We start from the raw sequence: 24,607 nt of genomic DNA, 5'->3' as shown, positions 1-24,607 counted from the left end.
CGGCAGAGGCAGGTGGATCTCTGTGAGTTCGAGGCCAGCCTGTTTTATAAAGCCAGTCCAGGACAGTAGAGAAGCCCTGTCTCAAAAAAAAAAAAAAAAAAAAAAAAAAAAAAAAGAGTCATAAGCATGACCTTCCTGCAGGTAAAAATACTATTCTGACCTTTGCAGTAATCAGTTTCTGCTTTCCTTTGAATTTACGCCTAAGCAAAAACAGTTTTGCCTGGTTTTGGTTTTTATTTATACACATATACATCTTTACTAATTCTTTAAATGGATTGTGGAAATTTGATGAAGCCACCCAGGATCAACATTGTTCAGAATCTAACTGAAGTGTATATTTGGGCACAGGTCACATGGCATATGGCTTTAATCACAGCAGAGTCAGGCAGATCTCTGTGAATTCAAGGATAGACTATTCTACAAAACGCAGAGTTCTATGGAATTCTGTGAGTTCAGGACAACCAGAGACACCCAGGGGAAACTTAAAAAAAAAAAGATAAGATTTTTGTTAGTTCTAATTAAATATAAGTGCTTAATTAATTGTTGTTAAACTTTTATCTTTTCTGTTGACTGCTTTAATATTTGACACTTACTTTTACATGTATAAAAATGTAAACTTTAATGTATTTATGTGGAAAATACTCATACTTCTGTATCATGCTAAGCAGGAACATCTACAATGCTCATTTAGCACTTAAAAAGACACTATGTTCTGAGTGTTAAACACCCAAGTTTCATTTATTAATGATCAGTCATTTTGAGACTCTAGATAGGGTTTTAATATATTTTCATAGTCTTTAGGCAGCTTAATATCTTGAAATTTAATTTTATAAGGAACTGAATAAATGTGACTACATGAGAGGGATAGGGATTTTCACCTAGACTGTTTTCCCATTAGGAACAACACTACAGATTTAATGGTATTGGATATCAGACTTTTGACCTGCTTGTCCTTGGTTTGGAAATGGCCTAGTGCTGTTTATAGTTGTATAACTTTAGCACAAGTGGTTTCTATGGCTACTGTTCAGTACCAGATGTAGAACAGTGGGAGGCTTTGATAAGGAGAGCAGGATTTTTAAACAAAAGCCGGATGTGGGTAATTACCCTGAGGCTGAACTGAGGCCCATTCTATTCAGCACTCTCATTCACAGCTCATCCCACTCTTTGCCGATTACGAGAAAGGAAACCAACCTGCTGCTTTTCTCTTCCATCTCTTGGCCTTCTCCCTCACACTTGATTAAGGCTGTGTATCCACGCCTCACCCTCTTTCACCAGCCTTGTAGTCTTTCCTGACAAAATGAGATGAACACTCCTAGTTTGGAGGCATTTACTGTGATGACACTACTGGTTTTCGTTTATCACGGAATAAGTTTACAAGTCGTTTGTATTCACGACTTTGCCATGAAATTGCTGTTTTGTATAAACCCTTGTCACTTTGGTAATGTCAGTAACTTATCATTAGTGAGGTAGAACAAACCTTTATATCACTATCAGGAACTGTCACTTTCTAAGACAACTTAAACCTGACCAACAATTAAAATAGAAGCATTTGAGTTTCTCTTAAATGACTCTAGAGCCGCATGCGGTTGGGGACGTCCCCCAAACTTATAGAACAAGCAGTTTATAAGTTAATGCTTGTCTTGTCCTTAGGCATCTAACTCATGATTTGGAGGTTCTGACAAATTAGCTTTTGGTAGTGAGAAATACTGTGAAGCAGAATATTGTCCTAAGTCAGTGTGGGTACTCAGTGATGAGAGAGACTTTCGAAGTAAGCAAGCAGGGGCCATGGAGGATAGGGGTCCAGTGTAGGGAGGAAGGAGAGGAAATTTGTACCTGACGACTTGAGTTTTTGCTGAGAGGATGAACGTAATGTCAGCACATGAGCACAGGAGAAATTCTAGAGTAAGTGCTGTGAGAAAAGAGAAGGCTGTGTCACTGCATGTATCTTACATCTGTTAGCCGTTCCTATTTTTGTATCTTTTTCTTTCCTTAACTTGAACATACATAGGCTCTCACAGAGAAAGCCATGACATTCCACACTCAGCCTGCATTTGTGGGACCCTATTTGCCAACTATTGGGCTTAAATAGACCAGGGTTAGCCCTTGTCGATAGAGAGCTCGTTCATTAGGAGAAAGTCACCCAAACTGGTCCTACTTAAGGTGTTGGGGTTTGTATTGACGTGAGAGAGACAGGTATTTCGTGAATACGAGGCATCTATCTGAGGAGATGGTGCTTGAGGCAAGAGGGGAGCCACTTAGTAGTGTAACTGTCATTTGAGGAAAGGTAGAAAGGATGAGAAGGGCTGTGGGAGGTGCAAGGATCCCTGGTTACTTCAGCTTCAGTGGAATGCTGGGCGTCTGGGAGAGAAACAATTGGTGACAACCTGGAAAATCAGAGATGCCCATGTGAAAGGCCTTATGTACCAGTTGCAGGTTTATCCTATCTTATGGCCTTGAAGGATATTTGTAGAGTGGCAGAGTGTATGTTTTGTGAAGGGTACCCGAGCTTCAGTACATAGGTAGGTTTGAGCTGTGAGATGATAAGCCGTCATGCTCTGAGGAGGCTGCAGACACAGTTCTGCAAAGATGAGCCGAGGACCAGAAGTGATAGGATTTGAAACTGCAGAGGATATGAATGAATTAAGAGTCTGGGGATGAGATAGATAGACATAGGGTGATTGGATAAGTCACCTAATCCAAAGGTGATGGGTGGAGTTAAGGATGACTTATGGGCAATGTACTTTGTGACAATTGAATAGCTGCTTTCCTGGGTATATTTATACCACCCTCTTCTTTCTCCTAATAACCTAGACATCGAGGCGCCACTCCCTCAATTTTTATAATTCTTCCAGGTACCTCCTCTGCTTCTGCACACTCCCCTTCCATTTTTCAGAAAGGAATAAATAACAAAAGTCTAGTTTTTTTTTTTAATTGTATTACTGGCCCCATGGAGTTTAGAATAAAATTACAAATTATTGGAAAATGTCGAGACTACCTTGAGCTGTTTCTAGCATCGTCTCTGGTGCAGTTCGTGCCACTTTATCTTTCGTTCTCTAAGCCTCAACCTTCAGTCTCCTTTCAAGTTCCAAAATGAACTCACTTTCTCTATTTTCAGTTTCTTTACATTGAGTTTTGTCCTTGAATGTTTCCTCCTCTTTGTGTGATGAAGTTTACATTAGTCTACAGCTCTGGAATAAGTGTCCTTTGCATAGGGAAGCCATTCCTGTCCTTCCCTTTATATTCCCATGGTGCCACTTCATCCCACTAAGTAACACTAGTTTGTAAATGTGTGCGTGCCGCTTGTGTCTGTCTCCCACCAGGATATGTAAACTCACAGAGCTCCGCTCTTTTCCTCAACATGAACAAGGGTATATGGAAGAAATGTTAACTGTTTAGTGCTTATTTGGGTCCCCATCTAAAATAAAGCAGTCATACTGAACAGTATGTACACCATGTTAAATAGGAATAGGTAATTAGAGCTACCTAAAAAATTTCCTGTGTGAAACAAACTAAATATTACCCTTACTTTACTCTTAAGTCAGTGGGACACAGCATTTTACTTCTGTAATACCTAGTAGGTTTTACTTCTTGTGTAAAACAAACCAAAAGCAGCTGAAATAGAAAACTTAACACCTTCGCTTATTTATGGGGGACGTGATGGAAAAGAATGGCAAACTTCTTTTTTTTTTTTCTTTTATTATTTTTTAAATTTTTTTTACTATTAATTACAGTTTATTCATTTTGTATTTCCCCATAAGCCCCTACCTCCTCCCCTCCCAATCCCACCCTCCCTCCCCCTTTATCATGCATGCCCCTCCCCAAGTCCACTGATAGGGAAGGTCCTCTTCTCCTTCTTTCTGATCTTAGTCTATTAGATCACCTCAGTAGTGGCTGCATTATCATCTTCTGTGGCCTGGTAAGGCTACTCCCCCCTCAGGGGGAGGTGATCAAAGAGCAGGCCAATCAGATTATGTCAGAGGCAGGCCCTCTTCCCTTTATTATTTAACCCACTTGGACACTGAAATATCATGTGCTACATCTGTGCAGGGGTTCTAGGTTATCTCCATGAATAGTCCTTGGTTGGAGTATGAGTCTCTGGGAAGTTCCCTGTGTTCAAGTTTTCTGGTTCTGTTGCTCTCCTTGTGTGGTTCCCGTCCTCTCCAGCTCTTACTATTTTCCACTTCTTTTATTTTTTTATTTTTTATTTTTTATTTATTTATTTTTCCACTTCTTACATAAGATTCCATGCACTCTGCCCAACAGTTGGCCATAAGTCTCAGCGTCTGCTTTGATTGTCTGCAGGGCAGAGGTTTCAGAGGCCCTCTGTGGCAGGTTCCTAGCTTGTTTCCTGTTTTCTTCATCTTCTGATGTCCAGCCTCTTTGCCTTTCAGGATGGGGATTGAGCATTTTAGTCAGCATCCTCTCTCTTGCTTAGTTTCTTTAGATGTACAGTTTTTAGTAGGTGTATACTATGTTATGTCTATATGAGTGAGTATATACCGTGTGTGTCTTTCTGCTTCTGGGACAGTTCACTCAGGATGATCCTTTCTAGGTCCCACCATTTACCTACAAATTTCATGCTTTCCTTATTTTTCATTGCTGAGTAATACTCCATTGTGTAGATGTACCACAATTTCTGCATCCATTCTTCAGTTGAGGGGCATCTGGGCTGTTTCCAACTTCTGGCTATTACAAATAAAGCTGCTACAAACATGGTTGAGCAAATGTCCTTATTGTGTACTTGAGCCTCTTTTGGATATATGCCTAGGAGTGGTATGGCTGGTTCTTGAGGAAACGCTATTCCTAGTTGTCTGAGAAGGCGCCAGATTGATTTCCAGAGTAGTTGTACAAGTTTACATTCGAATGGCAAACTTTAAGGGAAGGCAGTAGTTAGGAAAGTAGTTTTACTTAAATGTGCTTCTCAACGGAGAGTCTTTTGTTGCTTTTCAGTCAGTGTGCTCTATTGTTTTAGATGCACTATTAAAACTATATTTTTTGCTTATCTTTAATTAATTAATCAATTTATTTATTTATTCACTTTACATTCCAATCTTACCCCTCTCTCCTCTCTTACCGATCCTACCCTCAGTCCCTCTTCTCCCATCCCACCTCCCCTATTTTTCCCAAAAGGAGAGCCCCCACCCACCTGCCCACCTACCCCAGATTATCAAGTCACATTAAGACAGAGCTCTTCCTCTTCCCCTTAGGCCTGGTGAGGCAGCCATGCTGGGGGGTGGGAGTGATCAGAAAGCAGGCAACAAAGTCCATGTCAGGATCAGCCCCCGCTCCCCTTTCTAGGGAACCCACATGAACCCTGAGCTGCCATCTGTTATATCTATGCATGGTCCTTGGTTGGTGTTTCAATCTCCACAAGCCCCTCTGGGCTCTGGTTAGTTGGCTCTCTCCGTCTTCTTGTGGAGCTCCTGTCACTTATCCTTTCCTCCACTCTTCCACAAGACTGCCGGCACTCCACCCAGCTTTTGGCTGTGGATCTCAGCATCTGTTTCTATGCATTGCTGGGTGGAGCCTCTTGGAGGACAGCTAGCTAGGCTTCCATCTGTGAGCGTAGTAGAGTATCATTAACAGTGCCAGGGTTGGCTCTTTTCCATGGGGTGGGTTTCAGGTTGGGCCAGGCATTAGTTGGACATACCCTTAATCTTTGTTCTACCTTTATCCCTGCACATCTTGTAAGCAGGGCAAATTTTGTGTTGAAGTTTCTGTGGGTGAGTTGGTTTTGCCATCCCTCCGCTAGGAGTCTTGTCTCATTAGAGAGTGTTGTCTTTAGCCTCTATGACCCCTTCTACTAGGAGTCTCAGCTAGAGCCACCCCTCCCATCCTCCCAGAAGCCTAACCTGTCATAGATCTCCAGCTTGTCAAAGAGGTGCCCCTGCCCACGGTTTCTCCTCTCTCTGTAGGCCTTCTGTCCTCCCACCTTCACTCTCCCCAGGTCTTGTCTCCACACCCTCTCTGTGCTCCCTGTCCTGCCTGGTTCTCACTCTTCACCCTCTTCTGTTGTCCAGTTTCCCTTCTGAGTGAGATTTAAGTATCCTCCCTTGGGTCCTTCTTATTACATATCTTCTGGGTCCGATAATCCTGTACTTTTTGGCTAACAATCACTTGCAATTGAGTACATACTATGTTTCTTTTTTCTGGATCTGGGTTACCTCACTCAGGATGATCTTTTCTAGTTCCATTCATTTCCCTGAAAATTTTGTGATTTCCTTGTTTTTGATAGCTGAGTGGTATTCCATTGTGTAAATGTACAACAGTTTCTTTATCCATTCTTCTGTTGAGGGACATCTAGGTTGTTTCCTCATTCTGGCTATTACGAATAAAGCTACTATGAACATAGATGAGCAAATGTTGTATGGTAGAGCATCTTTTGGGTATATTCTCTGGAGAGGTATAGCTGGATCTTGAGGAAGCACTATTCCCAATTTTCTGAGAAAGTGCCAGCTTGATTTCCAAAGTGGTTGTACAAGTTTGCACTCCCACCAGCAATGGAGGAGGGTTCCATTTTTCCACATTCTCACCAGCATGTGTTGTCACTTGAGTTTTTGATCTTAGCCATTATTTTGGGTGTAAGATGGAATCTCAGAGTCATTTTGATTTGCACTTCTCTGATGACTAAGGCTGTTGAGCATTTCTTTAAGTGCTTCTTGGCCATTTATAATCCAGAATGTCATTAGTTGAAATGGTAATTTCAAGTGTTATTACAAGGCATGTAGTTTCTTTTCTTGACAATTCTTTAAATTCAAATACAAAAGTATAAGTGGCTGAAACACTTCTAGTCTCCTTTAAATCCTCATTTTGTAAATCCAGTTTTTCTGTAGAGTTAAGTTGTACAGAATTTAGAGTTACCTAGGTGTGATGATTCATGGCTGTAATCTCTGCATCGTGGAGGAAAGAGGATTGTGAGGACAACCTGGGCTGTAAAGAGTGATGCTTTGCCTCAAAACCAGAAACAAGGCCACACACATGATTAACTTAAAATGGGCAGTTTTGTTCCTTTCTCATTCTACAGAATGACTTGCAGTTCTAGTTTTCCACAGATGAGTGGTACCACTTTAGAGACTTTGAAGAGCATGTATATTTTCCGGGTTCTGCATCATTCTTTATGGATGAATCAGTGTGTACAAATGAAAATTCTGTCTCACAAGGTCATCCTGGATGATGTTCAGGACTTTCTGGCGGCAGGTGTTTTGAACAGTCAAGACTTGCAAACAGCAAATGAAGCAGAGTCTTTGCAGCTGGACCCTTTCAGTCTATCAGGAAATGCCAGAAGCAGGACTATCTAAGCTCGCCATCAGAGGGCAGTGTACACATAAAAGAGAACCACTGACTTGGGAAGCTCTTTTGGCAAGCATGGCAGAGTTGCTAGGTGGCTCATGTTTAGAATTAGCAGGACTGATAGGACAGTGGTTCAGGGTTCCGTCTAAAAGTTGAGATCTGAAATGTGTGCTATCATAATGCTGCTGTTTCAGGAGGAATGTCCTCTAAATGTCAAACTCCATTTTGAAGGGCCTACTAACCTACCATGTGGGAAATTGACTCAGTCATCTATATGTGTTCATATAACTTCCAGTTCTTAAAAAGGACAGAAGTATAATGAAAAAAGCATGAGCTTTTGATGTCTGACTCAGGCAGCAGCCTGGCAGTGCTGTGTTCCAGCTGTATGGCTTGTGGCAGATTGCTAAAGCTCTTTCAATCTCTGTTACTCTATCTCCAAAATGTAGATGAAAAGACTGCAGAAAATTAGATAATTACCGTAGACAAGACCCAGTTGATAACAAATACATAGTAGTTCTTTTTTGGATGAACTTGTCTATTTCTTGTAACATTTACAATAGCTGATTATGTTTGAATGGCAGAGGCCTGAGAGTTTCTGTGCTTTCCTGCTGAAATTTTGTTACTAGTTAAATGAGAGGAGGCAGTAGTGTAGTCAGATGAAAGTTTTATGTAAGGAGGAGGTAATAACAAGAGAAACCCCAAGCTTCCCAGGGAAGGCAGTTGATAATTTCTGATTCCTCCTGTTGCTAATAGTACCACTGCTTCTAACCTGGGCAAAGGTGTCCTTTAATCTCCACCACTACCTTTTTCACTTTTGGTGTTTCATATTTGTATTTTTTTTACTTCATATGCATGCAGTATTTCATGTTTATTAAAAATTTACAGAATTGAGGTTCTGTGGTGTGTAAATGATATCATTATTGAGTGCTGTAATGGGTGTGGAACTGTTAGAAAAACCAAAAGTGAAACACCAGGCAAGCTTGAGTGTGTGAAGATCAAAGACTGTTGCATGAAAATACCCTTCCCCTTTTAAAGAAACACACTTGTCTTCAAGATACCGAGTTTAACAACAAAACAGAAACCTACACTACATGGATTACTGATGGAGATGGGCTGGCAATGTGAGTAGAAAAGACTGTGATACAAACTGAGAGTTGACTATCCTTCTCAAGTGTGAACCCTGGCAAAAGGAAGTAAAGATGTATGGATGAGGCTGCTCAGGGAATTTGAAGCTTTGGGGTTTCAGGAGTTTCTTTTTCACATTTGGGAATAGTTCATCTTGAAAGTACAGGACTCACACATTTACCCAACACAGACTTAATTCTCTCTGCTTCCTGAGATAAGGAGAGAATGATGCTTTTCCTTGGACAAAGTTTCTATGTTTCAGTTGCTAATGATCTGTTATCAGCAAGTTTGTGCCATCCTGTCTCCATGGCACTGAGGGAAATACACCTTGCCCTTTGAGAGTTTGTCTTGCCCTTACTGCTTAGAGTCCTTATGAGTCTATTTTGATTGTTCAAAATACTGCTGTGGCATTTTTTGTCCATGCCCATACTCACTTAGGTCACCTTTTTCAATCTGTAAAACCAGTTTGCCAAACTCTGGTTCAATGAAAAACTATTTGTCAAACTATCTCTTTGGTCCGTGAAGGAAGCCTGTTTTCCGCAGTACTTGGCTTTTCACTTCTCCCCCCACATGGTGAATTCATATTAGAAGCTTAGATCAGAGAGGAATCCTATGTGGTGCTCTGCCATTCTATTCTACCTACTTCTCTTTACTGTTGGCTATTCATTAAATTAACCATGGTATGTTTTGAGAGGTCATATGTGGCTATAGGAGCCATAAGGAGATTAGTGGGTAGAAAGACAGAGCTGGGAGGGGCTTGTCACCAGTGTTTGATTCTTGTTCCAGAGCAGAAAGCAAGGTGTCATTCAGTGAAGTGATATGTATATTGAAACAAACTCTCAAAAGTCTATGGGTAATTGAATATGAGTTTAAAGAAATACGTAGGAAGTGGAATTTTATTTCTGCTTAGGTTTGCTGCACAACTTGAAATTGGGAAACTGATGTTTCGTGGTTTCCCTTAGTCCTCCCTCATCAAAGCCAGAATGTGCTGTATTTTCTAACCCAAGTTAACTTTCCAATGCCCAGTGAGTATCCAAGTACCAACCCTAAATTGTCTTGAAGTCTAAAAGTATGGAACTCCCTGTTGACCCTATATCTGCATCTCCTTTAATGGAATCTTTTGTTGCACTAATGGATGTGGGTATAGTTTGAAGTTTGTGTGATTTTATGACATCACACAGACTGCCACAGTTCCTTGGTATATACCTTTTTTCTGGACTAGAAGCTTCTTTGGTATTATGCATAGCCCAGATGATTTCAGTATGTATTAAATCTAGAATGACGAGGTAGTTGTAGTCTGACCATGTTTCCTGGAATTTTCTCTTTGCCTAGTAAGGTGAAGTGACATCATGTGGAATCCCCAAAGTAGTGCAGATGTAGAATGCATATTCAGACAGCAATGCCCAGCAAGTGTGCCTTGAAATGTGACTCTGCTTAGGGTGAATGGCTGCCATGGTTACAGTTAACTCAAGAAACAACTTACATGTCTTTATGTTTTGTATTTTCCATTCTACCAGAACCGGGACCAGTATTCACACCTGCTGCGTGATCGTTTTCTGCCATTCCAAGGTCTTAATTCCTTCCGAGAGAAATATTTTAGTGGTATAACAAAAAGAAATGCCAAGGAAGAAAAATCCGGCCAAGAGTGAGAACTATGATTTTGACACCCAAGAAAAAATAAGAATTTTATAGAAAAGGTCATTGGATGTGAATTTGTGTGTATGATTTATAAAACCTATTCTGTTTTAAATTTTTTATATAAATAACTGCTATTATTCAGAATTGAATAATTTCAAAATAGTCTTTCTTTTAGAGACTATTTTGATGTTATGTGTCTTTTGAACCTGGTTAAATGCCAGGGACTGATACATATAGACAGACTCAGTGTTTATATTTTATACAAAGAAAATACTGTTAACTTTTAATCAGTATCTACCAGATATATGGTAGGTAATTAATAGTGATTTAGAATTGACTAGTTTTGTAAATTTGCTTGGTTTAGTTTTGTTGTAACTGTTTTTCATTGCCACCAATAAACTGTACTGGAAATTTCTAAAAATTGTGTGTTTATGAGCTCATGTCACGGAGAACTTTGAGGAAAATGAATGTTTAATATAAATTTCATACTGGTCATAACAGCGGTGGCCAAGCTGATGCAAGGAAGGCTAAAGCCTGAGAACCACAGAGATTCCATGCCTAAGACTTCCATGGGCCCATGTACATCTGAAGGTATCTGCACCTTGGGTTTACTCGTGTATTTCTAAAATTTGACTGTTGGTCAAGTTAACTACCTACCCTCCGGTTTTTGTTCAGAAAGTAACTGACAGTTAAAGCAGGAACAGCAGCTCAAGCCCCTGATGGTTCTGTATTGGTTTGAAGTCTAATCAGTGCTCTATGTTGAGACAGAAGCTGCACTTTACTTGAAGAGGAAACTTTGCTGAGTCTACATTTTGTCCACCATGGAAATATCTTCTTTAAAAACCACTGTACACATTAATTCTAGATGCTAGTAGCTGTTTTCTGTGGTCAAATGTACTTCAGGGGGTAGCAGTAAATGGATACTTTCTCTCTAACCAGTGCTTATTTTTATTTGTGTTGTTATTACTATTATTTATTTTGCTGTGACTGCTGAGTTTTCTGAACTCAATAGATACACTTTCATGGCTTAGGAGCTGCAAAAGACCAGTGCTCAGAGGTGAGGCATTCTTGGTTCTGGCTGTCTTGTCCTGCGGCACTTGATTTCAGCACGTCTAAACCTTTCCTACTTTGACTGGGTTTCTGGATGTTATTTGTGGTACGCTAGGGGAAATCTAAAAGTATTCATGGGTGATTTATTTGCAGGATTCCTGTTATATACCATCTTATTTTAAAGTTTTTGAGGTTATATAGGGAATGGGTATGAAACTGTGTAGCTGACTCAACTGGAATATGAGACTTTTTAGTTTAATTCCTTTGTGTATTGTCTCAAAATTTAATCCAAATAAGTTCTAAAAATTTACAACATTAATTTTAGTTTGTCCTTAAAAATGAATTCACAGTGAAACAATCAAATTATTTCTGTTATTGTTAATTGAAATCTTCTGAACATCAGTTCTTGCAACTGTGAGGTTTATTTTCGTATTTATTATTAAGTTCAGCTTTCCACTTCCTAAGTGGCACTCAGAGTTTAAGTTATAGTTGCTTTAAAGTTAAAACTTGTAAGTGGTCAAGATACTTGGTGACTTCCAATCAGTTTTTAAGATACAAGCCTTTTTAAAATTTTTATTTTAAGCTAGGCAGCGGTGATGCACACCTTTAATCTCAGCACTCAGGAATCAAAGGCAGGAGGACCTCTGTGAGTTTGAGGCCAGCCTGGTCTACAGAGAGAGTTCCAGGATTGCCAGGGCTACATGGAAAAAGCCTCTCTCTAAAAACAAAAACAAACAAAAATATGTTGATGGTTGTATGTGTGTGAGTGCATGGGAGCGTGTGCGCCCCCCCCCCCACTACTCTCCGAGCCATCTTGCTGGCTTTCAAGCTTTTTTCCTCTGAAAACAAAGCCTCTATTTTCTGTATGAGGTACAGATCATTTTGTTGGGCAGATGAGCCCTTCCTCATGCATTTACCAGTAGGAATAGCTCCTAACATCTTGCCTGTGTTCACGAAGACCTGTAGTTTGAGTCTGTAGTATATTTTGGAAGGGAACTGTAGGTGGTCTGTGGACTACTGACCTACTTAATGTTTATAATATGACAAAGTATATAATTTTATTTCTGGCATATATTAAATAGCCGTAAAATCCAGATGGCTACCTTGGTGGTGTCTCACCAGAAGCACCTCCTTCCTGCCCATTTTTGTTGAGTAATTTTTTTTTCCTGTGATAGCTGCACGGAAATAGTGGAGTAGGTGGTCTTGGGTTTGTTTAGCCAAAGTGGCTAGGGCTAGAAGATTTTTTCTTTTTAAATTTGAACTCTGGTCAAATTTTCTCGACCTCTTCCTGCCCAGCACGAGCCTGTTTTGAGCTAGTTTGCCACCAGTTTCCTTGTGACTCTTTAAATACTTGGACTGAGCAATAAAACAGTTTGAGAGTCTCAGCTCTGGGAGGCACCTTGGGGTTGCCATTTCTTCCCTTTTGAGAAAACTCCCTCAGATATTGGGATCACCTACATATGTAAGGAAAATAGTGATTCTGACTAATAACTATGTTATATTTGAAGCAGAGAAGTAGAATAAGTTAATGTTACTGACTTGTACTGGATGTGATATTTGGAGTGAAAATTTGAGTTTTGGAACATAGAAATATCTTTTAAATCTTTGTTCTCAATGTTCGTTAAAGGTAGGGCGGGGGCAGGCTTTCTTTTAGCACTTGAAAATTGGATGTTACCGTTGCATAACCTAGATGCCAATATAAGCAAAATGTCATTTGAATAAGATGCCTTCGATGTTAGGTTAACTTCTAGCATGTTGTGCTGGAAATATCAAGTACTTTTTATCCAAAGAGATATGAAACAAGTCATAATGTTTTTTTAAAATTAGAGATGACTGTTTGAGAAAGTACCTTTCTATGCCATTTTATTAAATTTCTCTTGAAAAAGCACATAAACCCAACACTAGTTGTTCTTTCGTTACATTATGTATGTGTGTATGATATGTATATATGTGTGTGTATGATGTGTGCACATGTGTGTTATGTGTGGGATAGATGGAGTTCAAAGGACAACGTTGAGTGTTGGTCCTTCCAGTTTGCTATGACAGAGTCTCCTCATCTATGCGTATATATGCCAACGTGGCTTGCCTCAGAGCTTCTCTGGAGTATTCTGTTTCCTTCTCCCATCTCACCTTAGGAGAATTAACTCCAGCTATCTTTGAGTCCTGTGTATTTGAACCCTGGTCCTTAGACTTTCATTGTAAGCACTTTATTCACAAAGGCATCTCTTCAAACTTCTAGCTGTTATTACAGTTAGGAAAAAAAAAAAACCTTTGTAGATAAAGCCAAGCATAATAAAATTAATTGCGGTGTAAGGAATGGAGGTGGGTGTTACCAAGGAAACTGTTGACCTTATTGCTGACCTTTCTGAGCAAAAGAGAATAAATTAAACCAAAATGAAAACCTTGGCACTTTTTTTTTTTTTTTTTTTTTGCAAGAATATGGTTTTGCTCCATTACAAAGATACTTAGAAAACTAAACACTTGCAAGAAGCATCCCCCCTCCCCCCAGGATTGTAATCATAGAACAAGTGAAGTTCACATTCATTTCCAACTCACCCACTCCCATTTTTCTCAGATATTTATCAAGTAATGTGGTTTGTAATCCAAACAAAAAAAGTGCCTTAATCCAGACATACACACGGACTCAATAACACTAGACTGATGGTGTTTGTGCTCTACTAAAACATTGAGATCTTCTCTAAAGCAGAGCAGTTTGCACACATGAAGTCTAGAGTGTAAAGAATTATAAAGGAATGATAAACATATCTGTGATTCTATCTAGGCCTAGAATCAGAGAAACAGCACATTCCTGTCTGTCCTTTGGGGTGAACGAACTTACAGAGAACCTTACTTTTCCCTTAAAAGAGGTCTGCCTCGGGACTTGCATATGTTTCCTTGTGTGGGAAAAGCACATTGACATTTACACGTAATTGAAGCCAACCTGGAATCTGGCTCCGATCCCTTCCTTCATAAGCCACTATAGACAGGCTCTTAGGAGGATGGAGTTGAGTCCTTATGGCAGTCTCTCAAGAAGCCTGAGTCATGGAACAAAATGGAGCTTAATATATGAATGTTAGAACACATCAGCTTCCTTTATGTAACTGCTACCCCAGTTTCTCTGGATTTGGGGGTGTGTTTAGTATATTTTTTGTTGTAGAATTTAAATGTTCTTCCTAAGTTAATCATGTTGTAGTCATGCTGAAATGAATTGTCTGGAAGGGAGCTGTGTTGACATTATAATCTATAACTTCAGAATGTCTCCTTTAGCCAAGCCTCCTCAAATTTGGGTTTATCTGAAGAACATTGGGTTCTTTAACACTTTGGGTATTAGCCATGAAGATTAGCTGGGTCTATGTGTGAAGTTAGGCAAATTAAAAGGAAAAAAGAGAGAAAAGAAAAGTGGAAATGTCAGTCAGTGGTCCTCATGATATTGGAGTTGTGCTTTGATGTCCATTCAAGATGTAAATTATTTGAAATGGATCAAAATGGTTGGAGGTGGACTGATGGAAGGCAAAAACAAAACAACAACAAAACACCTGTGAGCCCTTTAATGTTTGTGTACAACTCATGGAACCAACGTAGCTACACATACCTGTAATACTAGTGTTCTAGAGCCTGAGCCAGAATGATCATGTGTTTGAGGCCAGCTTGGGGTCAGGGTGAAATATGGTTTCAGAAATGAAACACCAGTCACTCCTTCAATCCTGGACCGAATGTTTTGCCACAAATCTGAGTGCATTTAGGGCAACTGCAAGTAGGCGCGCAGTTGGGGAGCAGTGCCGCTTTGCTGTTACTTGAATTTTTCTGTAACACAGTTATGGAGAAGCAGTTCTCCATAGGGCTCTTGCATTTTCTGTGTCAGAAATTTCTAAGTGAGGCACTGGGTAGCTGAGCCATAGTGAGCTGAGGATGTAAAAGAGAGGGTTTTTAAAAAAATTTTTTTCAAGCTCCTCCTACACCCCACAAAAGCCAAGCAGGCACGAAGTCTTAGAAGAGAGTGTCTTCTCCCCAGAGTGAAAGCCTGCTTACTACCCTTGATTTAAAAAAAAAAAAAAAAAGATTATTCTAAGTTTACATATTTTCTTTTGTACTAAAACCCACAGCATGTACAATATCTCTTTGGACCTATTGAGCCCACCACCTTAACCTTTAAACTAATTACCATGCTACTTGCTGGACGTGCATGATAAAAGTATTTGTATGTGACTGAGGAGGCTCATATCTTCTGCCAGTGTCCATGAAATTGGTTGTTAACTTAGTGGGCTACAAAAACCAAACCCGTTAAATAGTTCTTGACAGTTGGATAATGAGGATTGGAAAGGCTACAGGGCCAGCCTGGTCACACAGTCGCCTTTTTTATTGCCTGTTGAGTGTGGTAGTTTGAGTCAGAATGGCCCCCATAGGCTTATAGAATTTAAATATTTGACCACCAGGGAGTGGCACTATTAGGTAGGAGGTGTGGTCTCTTTGGAGGAAGTGTGTCACTGGGGGTGCTGTTTGAGGTTTCTAAAGCTCAAGCCAGACCCAGTATCTTTCTCTTTCTACTGCCTGCCAATCTCGTTGTAGATCTCTTGGCTCCTTCTCCAGCATCAGGTCTTCTTACACACCACCATGCTTCCTGCGGTGACAATAGTTGGCTAAACCTCTGAAACTGGAAGCCAGCCCCAAATAAATGTTTTCCTTTGTAAGAGGTACCATGGTCGTGGCGTCTCTTCAGAGCAATAGAACCCCTAACTAAGACAAGAAATGAGGTAGTAATTACATGTCAAATATCCAAAAGTAGGCTCAGAACCCCAAGACCCAAGTGGTTCCCATTTCTTTGCAGTTCATTTTCTCTGATTAGGGCTGGTGTGACGTGGGTTTGGTAGTTTGCTCAGGTTAGCTCCAGGTCCATTCCACCGAGACAAGGTACAATCTGAATAGGCTGAAAGCCCACCTTTAGATCAGTTCCTCATAAACACAATGAGCACAGAAAGGCAAAGGTTCTGATCTGGCAGGCGGAAGCTAGGTGAATTGTTAGTACTCTGCCCGTCTTCTGTGGGAACTAAAGTAGCAGGATGTGTGTGACTTTCCAAGGTTGTATGGCCACAGCTGGGCTCTGTGTGACTCAGCTTCTTTTGGCTGTCTTTCATGCTACCCAAAGAAATAACCAGAGATCTAAATAAAATTCTTTTGTTTTTCTTCCCATTATGTCCTTGTCATCAGGACAAGGCCTCTCAGGAATATACTCATGAAACAAAGTCCAAGGAGAAGAAATAGGTGAGACACTTGTTCTGTTAGTAGGCACCTCAATTAGTTGTTTGTTCCAGACTTGAGACCTCACAGTCGCTACTGTTCTTCATGGAGTTTACAGTGCTGAGGAAGGGGAGATAGCAGAAAATGAGAAGCTGAGCCAAAGAATAAGTTCTCATAGCTCCACCACCCTACAAAACTGTTCTGCCTTTTCTGCTATAAACAAGGAAGAGCTCAGTGGACTCTACCCTCCTCAATGGAAGAAAAGCTGCTGATTAAGATGAAACCCTAAAAACAAAGGGTTCACAGCACCATAATGGATATCATCATATGCTTTTGCCTTTGGCAGAATAAAGCTGTTGAAACTGCCTCTCTTCCTTTTCCTCCTTTCTTCTCCCTGCCTCCTTTTTGAGATGGAAACGGCTATCATTATTTAAAACATACTGGCTTGGAAGCCTGTACTTTGTGTCTCTTTTCTGTCGATGTGGGTTTCTTTAAGGAAGTCATTAGGGGTGGGACTAACATTTTCTTATGGGTAGGGAGGCCATATGTACTCAAATGGGGGACCCTGGAAAGAAAAGAGAAGCCTCTTCAGTAGGCAGAACTCAAGATCGTACTCCCAGCCCTGACCAGTGTCCTCCTCAATAATCTTACTCGTGTCTTACTTAGCGTCTGGATGTTGCTGCAAGGTATGAGTTGATTTGCCATTCAGGAAGCTATTCTGTCAGATTAATGACGTGCATGTGGCTTCCAACAATAGGCTCAAACTCGGATGCTGTAGAACTATCTAGGTCATTCTACAAGGATCCATTCCCTGATGTGGCTTACTAGAGTCAGTCTGAGGATTTGGCCATCACCACCCAGAAGTATCTACCCCATTACCAAGACTCACCACACTGGACCAGACGTGGCAACACACCCACAGTTACAGACAGGACATGAAGTCAAGTTTGTGTTTCTGATGTAACAGTTACCATTTGATAGCAGACCTGGGAAGCCCATTTGCCTTGTGGCGAGGGGCACCATGCTACATGGGGCGTGTTTTCCTCCTGCTCCTGGAAGATTGAGTACTTCTAAACTTTGTTTCCTCCTCAGAGCTATTGGTCTGTGTCATTGCTACTGACACCTTCTCAGATTACGGTGGCGGTGGGCCAGTCAGATCAGCCATACCACCTTGGCTCTTGAAATTAATTAATTTCATATGTTTGGCCTTCTGGACCATTTGGTATGACAATGGTATACGTTTTATTGCAAAAGCCACTCAACCATGGGCAGATAGTCAAGGCATTTGATCGACTTCTCATGTTCTCTGCTGTCCACAGGCGTCTGGAATTTTTGAGCTTTGTGAGTTTGCTCTGTTTGTTCTTGTGTTTTCCCTGGCACACTCCTCTCCCACACCTTCTCCTCAAGGCTCAGCCCGCCGCCCCAAAGTCAGCTCAGAATAATGTAGTGTTTTGTCTTTTGTCAGACACTTGTCTTTCAATGGATGCTTGGTTTCTAGCTTGAATTTCAAGGAGAAAGCTTCCCCCCAAAACCATGGCGCAGATGGTATAGCGACAACCTGGTGGAAGAGCATTGCTTTCTCTGGCATGCTTCATTATTGCTGTTGAAGCAAGAAAATCAAAGTTGCTCCACCTTTAAAAACGATTTTTTTAATTTAATTTAATTTTTTTATTATTAATTACCTTTTATTAACCGTATCCCAATTGTATTCCCGCTCCCTCATTCCCTCCCAATCCCACCCTCCCTCCCTCATCTCCTCCCTGCCCCTTTCCAAGTCCACTGATTGGGGAGGACCTCCTCCCCTTCCATCTGACCCTGGAAAAACGATTCTTTTAACTTACCTCAATGGGGTCATATTTTTGCCCCATCACATCCATCACTTGTATGTCTTACTCTAGTGCTTTTGTTTGTTCTTTTTTTCTTCTTTTCTTTTAAAGACAGGGTTTCACTTTGTATCTCAGTGTGGCCTTGATTTAACTTTGTAGCTCATGATGCCTTCCTGCCCCAGCTTCCCAAGTGCTAGAGCTATCGCTGTATGCCACCCCAGCTGGCCCCAGCTTTGTTTTGATACCTCTGCTAAGCTGGGCATGTTGGTGATGGGTCTGCCTCTTGGAGTTGCATATGTGGGTTCCCATTGTTGCCGATGAACATGCAGTCCCCTTGAGAGATGAAATTTATGCATAAACACAAAGCTGGTGAGGCTTCAGCTGATTACCACTCTGGATTAGGAAGACAGAAGACAGGATTAGATGTGGGAATGTTGAGGCTAGGAGTATAGCCCTATTGTAGGAGATCCCGGCTCTTTTTTTCCAGCATCCCATAGGAAGGAGAAGTAGGACAAGGATTAGGTAGAGGAGGAAGCAGTAGGGAATGTGAAGGAAAGAATCCTCCTGTAAAGGATGATGAAGTTCTGGGTTATGAACCATCTGAGTGCAGAAGCACTCAGAAGGGCTTGGGTGAAGATATGCTTAGAAGGGACTAAGTTATCCTGGGACTAGGGCCCAAAAGGAGGCAGAGAAAGGGGCAGGGTTCCAATATCTCTTCCAAGGGTATGCCCAGCAGCCTAACTTCCTCCAGTTAGTGTTCTCTGTAGCTTAAATATTCAAGCTCCTCCCCTGAGTGTCACATACTGGTGATAAAATCTATACCACATGTCCTTTAGAGGGACATTCCTATTAAAGCAAAGAGCAGAGTCACGGGGTGATAGCTAGCGTGGGGAGTGAAAACATCTTGAATGGATGTTTCTCTGTAACCCGTAAGATTCATCCTGTGGCATTTTTTTCCCTACATGATATGTGTGTTTGGCAAAGGGACTTGACATGACTCAATACTCATGAGACCGGATCAGGAGATTCCAAGTTTGTTACAAGAAATTTATGCTCAAATTACCACTGAGATGAAACTTCACTGCAGCAGTTAAAGTTGCCGAGAAGGCTAGATTTGGGGGAATGCTGTTCTGCCTGAAATAGATGGTGGACATACTCCATTTGTTATGTATGTGTTGTATCATGGAGTCATACTTAAAATGTAAAGTTCTTTCTAAGGAAAGTATGCTACTGAAATATACAAACCACCACTGATTGGACTCAGGATATGGGGGAAAGTTTTCTTTCTTATTTCTTTAAAAATTAAAAATATTAACACCTTTCTTTCTTCTACTTAAATTACTATATAATAGGTTCTGGGCAGCAACATAAAAATTATGGTCAGTCAAAATATGGGAGCATTTTTAATTAAGTCTGAGGTTTCTTGTATTTATTGAAAGTGTTGGGCCCCAAACAATCTTAATTCTTCCTTATTTGTATATCCCTGTGCATTTGGCAGAGTTCATGGCAACGTCTTTCCAGCCGTGGACTAGCCCAAATCCTTTTCTGAACCCCCTACTAACTTGGATTAAAACTGACTAGTTAAAAGCTGCACACAGAACCACTGCCAGAAATGTCACAAGGTCCCTTGACATTTAATTCTGCAGTCTTATCTTTGGGAGAAAAATAAACGAGTTAAAATGTTTTTGATCTAGTATTTGTTAGCTTGTTTTCTTGCTTAGCTTTTGAGACATAGATCAAGAACTTTAAAACAGCTCAACCTTGTTTTTTCGCCTGAAATCTGGCTTTCAGAACTAAAAGAAAAGACTCATCCTGGTGAGGAGTGGGTCCCTGGGGGAAGGAGGGAGCGCCTGAGGCTGTGCAGAGAAGGCATGACCCTGTTCCACTGGCCTTATGTGGTCCCGGAGGCTCCATCTTACAGCAAGGAATGTCACCTAACATGGTGGGTCCTACAGTTAGGCCTGGAAACCTATCAAGTTTATCTCAGCAGTGAATAAGGCAGGACAGTCTCTGTCCTCAGAGAGGTTGTGACCTGAAAACTAGAAGTAGGGAACAAAATGAAACAGTGTGGTGACTCCCTCCATCGGGCAAATCCCTGGTGATCTAAAGTCACTGCTAACTACATTCAACTGTGGTAGAGTACAGGAACCATGTTTTTCTTACATTTGACATCCAGGTCTTTGCTAACCTTAGAGGTATGACTCCTCCTGAGCCTAGGCAATTCCTGGAGATTAGATTTACCTCTTTGCTGTGTCTTTCATATGTACTCTGCAACATTCTGCCTCCTTTAACACTCTGGACCACTATTTCCCTGACTTTGTCACTCTATGGCCAAACACAAGGCAACTAGGGAAAGTGTCTACATCTTAGAACCTGCTAAAATTCTTTTCAGTGTGCCCGTGTGTGCATGTGCATGTATGTATGTGTTTTCCCATGTGTGAAGGCACCTGTATACATGGTTGAGCATGTCCTGAAGTATTTTCCTTGATCAACTTTTACTTTATTTATTAAGGCAGGTCTCTCCCTGAACAAAGGGCTCACCAATTCTAGCTTGTCTAGTTAGCCAGTCTGCAACAAGGATCACCTGCCTCTGCCTCCAGAATGCTAGGATTATAGGTGGTTGCCATACCTACCAGGGTTTTACATGTGTCCTGGGTATGTAAACTCTAGTCCTCACACTTGTGTGTTAAGTGCTTTGGTCACTGAGCCATCTAGCCAATTCCCAAATCCTAAAATCTAGTTAAAATTTTCAAACCAGCTAATTTTATGCCTGTTTATGCTGCTTTGCCTGTGCTTTCTATGGAAACCATAATAGATTCTTTCTTTAAGGTTTCTTCCTTCCTTCCTTCCTTCCTTCCTTCCTTCCTTCCTTCCTTCCTTCCTTCCTTCCTTTCCTTCTTTCTTTCTCTCTCTCTTTCTCTCTCTCCTTCCTTCCTTCCTTCCTTCCTTCCTTCCTTCCTTCCTTCCTTCCTTCCTTCCTTCCCCCCTCTCCCTTCCTTTCTCCTTGCTTCCTTCCTTTCTATTTTCCTTCCAGGCTGCTTGCTTCTGTGTATGTCCACACAAGGTAACATGACTCATCTCTCAAGAGCTGCCATTGTCTTTCCAATGGCAACCTCTTTCTGTTTGATTGGCTAGGCCACACTTGCTGAAGAATAAAGCCTTTTAAAAAGTGGTAGGGGAGAAGATTAGGTCAAAAGAAGGTAGCATCTACCCTCCTAAAGAGGAAGTGAAATTGTCAGATGATGTGAGACAGTGAAGCCAAGAAGGAGGGGGTTCTAGCTGTAAGAAGCAAACTGTGTCTAGAAAAGTACATTTAGTTAATGGTTAAGTTGTTGTGCTCTGAAATGAGATGTGTCGGTGAAGAGAAGAAATGCATCAGGAGAAGTCATGCTAGCTGGATCGTAATAGATTTATACATATGCTATCTGATGGTTAGTGGTGTTGACCAGACAGAATCTAAAATCACCCGGGAGATGCCTGAGACTAGCTTGTATAGGGTTGTCATTAACGGTTGAGGTAATAATACCTGTCTACGGTGGGCAGCGACATCCCCTGGCAGAGATCTCAGACTGTAACCGAAGAAGAGGGTTGACCATCAGCATTGATTTGTCTGCCTCTTGACTGTGGGTGCAATAGACCCAGCCCCTTCAAGCTCCTGCTGCTTTGCTTTCCCCACCATCAGGGTCTGTACACTGGAACCGAGAACTAAAGCAAACCCTTTCTGTCTTAGGTGACTTTTTTAAGGATACTTTTTGTCACAGAAACAGAAAAGTAACTAAGAGATCCTCTTACAAAAATTTGTTCATAATCATGGATGTTCTCCACAGCCTGTGGTATTGCCTCAGCTCTTAGAGAAACTTTAACTCTTTCAAAATGGTGTCCTCGGCTGAAGCGTTGACTTCTACACTGAAGGCCTCTGCGGAGCAGTCAGAAGCTTTGCCACCACTCTGAGGTTTGTTTCACCTTCCATTTTGGGTGTCACTTCATGACCCCTTTTACATTGCATGTGCCACATACTTCAAGCTGTATGAAGCAAAGCATAGTCACTGCAGGCTTCCATGTCTCATCTGTAAAGTTCTCCTAGATTCCCACTTAGAATGTGTAAGAGATTTCCCAAGGAATTGCAACAGAAACCTCCCTGACCCTGACTGACAGATACTTGCTCCAGTGCCAAGAAACAGGCTGGAGTTGGCCTCCTGCAAGGAAGAGGATGGTTTTTATTCGTTTTGCTCTTCACACAGAGCTGACGGTGCAGGCCTGCAGAAGAGCAAGCTGGTGAAAACAAAGATGGTGGCTCGCCAGCTCGTGTTTGTCTTTCTCTCCAAGGAAGAACACAAATACTGTCTCAGGGAGCTGCCTCTCCACTCCAAGACAAACGAGCTGTTGAAGGGTCATGATTTTGAAAGCCTGCTGATATACATAAAGGGTATTTTACTGATCAACCTCCAGTGATTTGTCATAAATGAAAAATAGTTTGTGTTGCCCATTTTAGAACTTGGCTGTGGGGCCCACTGTGCTAGCTTCAGAGGCATGAGAGTCTTTCCTGAAAGAAAGAAAAAAGTGCCCTGGGAATTCCAGGCTTTCTTTTCCCTGGGTTCCTCACAGAGCCTAGCAAGAACAGCCAGCCTGTTTCCTGCACCATATTTGGGAAACCTCAACACCTTTACTGATGAGGATGAGAGGGGCACAGCAGAATCCTCTAGTCCTTGTTTGTCCTGCTGTATCTCTTTTACCTTCCTCCTTTTGTTTTCCTTGCCTGGCTGTTCTCACCATTACTGCATTTTGCCACCACATGCCAACTCCCAAACCTTGGGCCTAAAAGTGAATGAGGCAGTGTTTTTCTTAGACTATAAAGGTGCACACAATCCTTGACTAAACTGTTTCCTCTTTTGAAAAATATAGTTTATCCTGCATCCCATTAGTGGCACTTTTAAAAACAAGCAAGAAGCTTGGAGAGATGGCTCAGTGGTTATGAGTACTCACTGTTCGCGCACAGGACCTAGGTTCGGTTCCCAGAACCCACATCAGACAGTTCACAGCTTATTGTAACTCTAGTTCCAGATGGTCCCACGCCCTCTGCCCTCTCAAGGAACTCATATGCATGTGGTACACACAAAGTCACAAAGCACACTATGCAAATATATAATAATAAATCTTTTAAAAAAGAAGAAAAAAAAGAGTTTCTCTGAGTGGCGCACTGGGTGGGTGTGGGAATGGTAAGGAAAATTTAATATAAAATTTTCTTCTTTTGTGTGTTACTTCTCTTTATGCCTAAATTATTTTCTTTTGCCTGTAAAGTTCCACTACCATCTCTTTATGTTCCTCCAGTATTCCAGAAAATTTTATAGTCTCTTTGGAAATTTTAACTTAAATTTTTTTCAATAGGCAATAAATTTACACAGCTTAAGAACTCAAAACAGTTCAAAAGTGGGCTGAATATAAAAAAAAAAAAAATCTGCCTCTTTTCACCTCCCTGACCCAGTGGGCTGGCCACCAAGTTTCTCTGTCTGAAGAGAACACTGTCATACATGACTTAGCTCCATGCCAAATAATATCTAGTCCAGGAGTGAAGTGTAGAGCAAGGGCAAGAACAAAGATAAGGCCCAAACTGATGCATCCAAACCCTAGCAGGGCATTCTGAACCCATCTACGGTCTTATTTCTGGTAGTCAACATAACAACACTGTATCCTTTGCTATATTCTTTGGAATAAAAATCTGTAGAAAGCCGGGTCTGGTGTATGCTTGGGGGGCAGAGAGGCAGGAGGATCTCTGTGAGTTTGAGGCAAGCATGGTTTACAAAGCAAGTTATAGAATAGCCAGTGCTACACATAGAAACCCTGTCTTGAAAAAAAAAAAAAAAAAAAAAAAAGAGATGATGTGGATGAATGCGTTCTGAAAAGTCATTGCAAAAGGTTATAAAGATCATAGATGGGAAAACCCAAGCCCTGACATTAACCCCACCAGGCAAAGAATCATGGTGAGGAGGTGAATTTTTCAAGCTGTTTCCTGAGAAGCCATTTGATTTCAGTGCTTCCACTGCTGGAAGAGGCTATTGGTTCCAATAAGGAAAGAGAAAAGCTTGGTTCATTTTCCGTAAGTTTTCAGATCTTTTCTGGGTCATCCTGCCACCGTCCTTGAAGTGGATGCTAGGTGCGTGTCTAAGCAAGGAATGGGACCTCCTTTGCCTCATCTGTCACCTTTGGGGTCAGCAGATGTTTACTTCCATCTACAGAGGCTGCCTGGTGCCTCTGTGGCTTCCATCCACTAAAGATAGGGTCAAGGCGTTTGAGTTGGGAGAAGATACAGACCATTACGGGGCTCCAGGCCTGATGTCCCAGCGTCCTTGGGCAGAGCTGGTCATTGACATGAGAGGATGTCTCGCTTGGGGAAGGAATGCAGAGCCTGTCATGCTGTTAAATGTGCACGTGTGACGCGAACTGGC

The 24,607-nt window shown here is 41.3% G+C and overlaps 1 protein-coding gene across 1 annotated transcript in view; it reads left to right on the top strand.

The window, feature by feature from the left end:
- Positions 1–11,307, top strand: part of Trmt11 (tRNA methyltransferase 11 homolog) — a 49,848-nt gene extending 38,541 nt beyond the window's left edge. The window contains exon 13 of the mRNA XM_055599466.1: positions 9,933–11,307. Coding sequence (XP_055455441.1) covers positions 9,933–10,064 — 132 coding nt within the window. The 3' untranslated portion in view covers positions 10,065–11,307. The remainder of the gene's footprint in view (positions 1–9,932) is intronic.
- Positions 11,308–24,607: the final 13,300 nt, after the last annotated feature.

Source organism: Psammomys obesus, unplaced genomic scaffold, assembly GCF_907164565.1.
Source record: "Psammomys obesus unplaced genomic scaffold, mPsaObe1.curated_primary_1811, whole genome shotgun sequence".
Taxonomy (NCBI): Eukaryota; Metazoa; Chordata; class Mammalia; order Rodentia; family Muridae; genus Psammomys; species Psammomys obesus.
The sequence above is the reverse complement of the archived record's forward strand: the minus strand, read 5'-3'. Positions and strand labels throughout refer to the sequence as shown.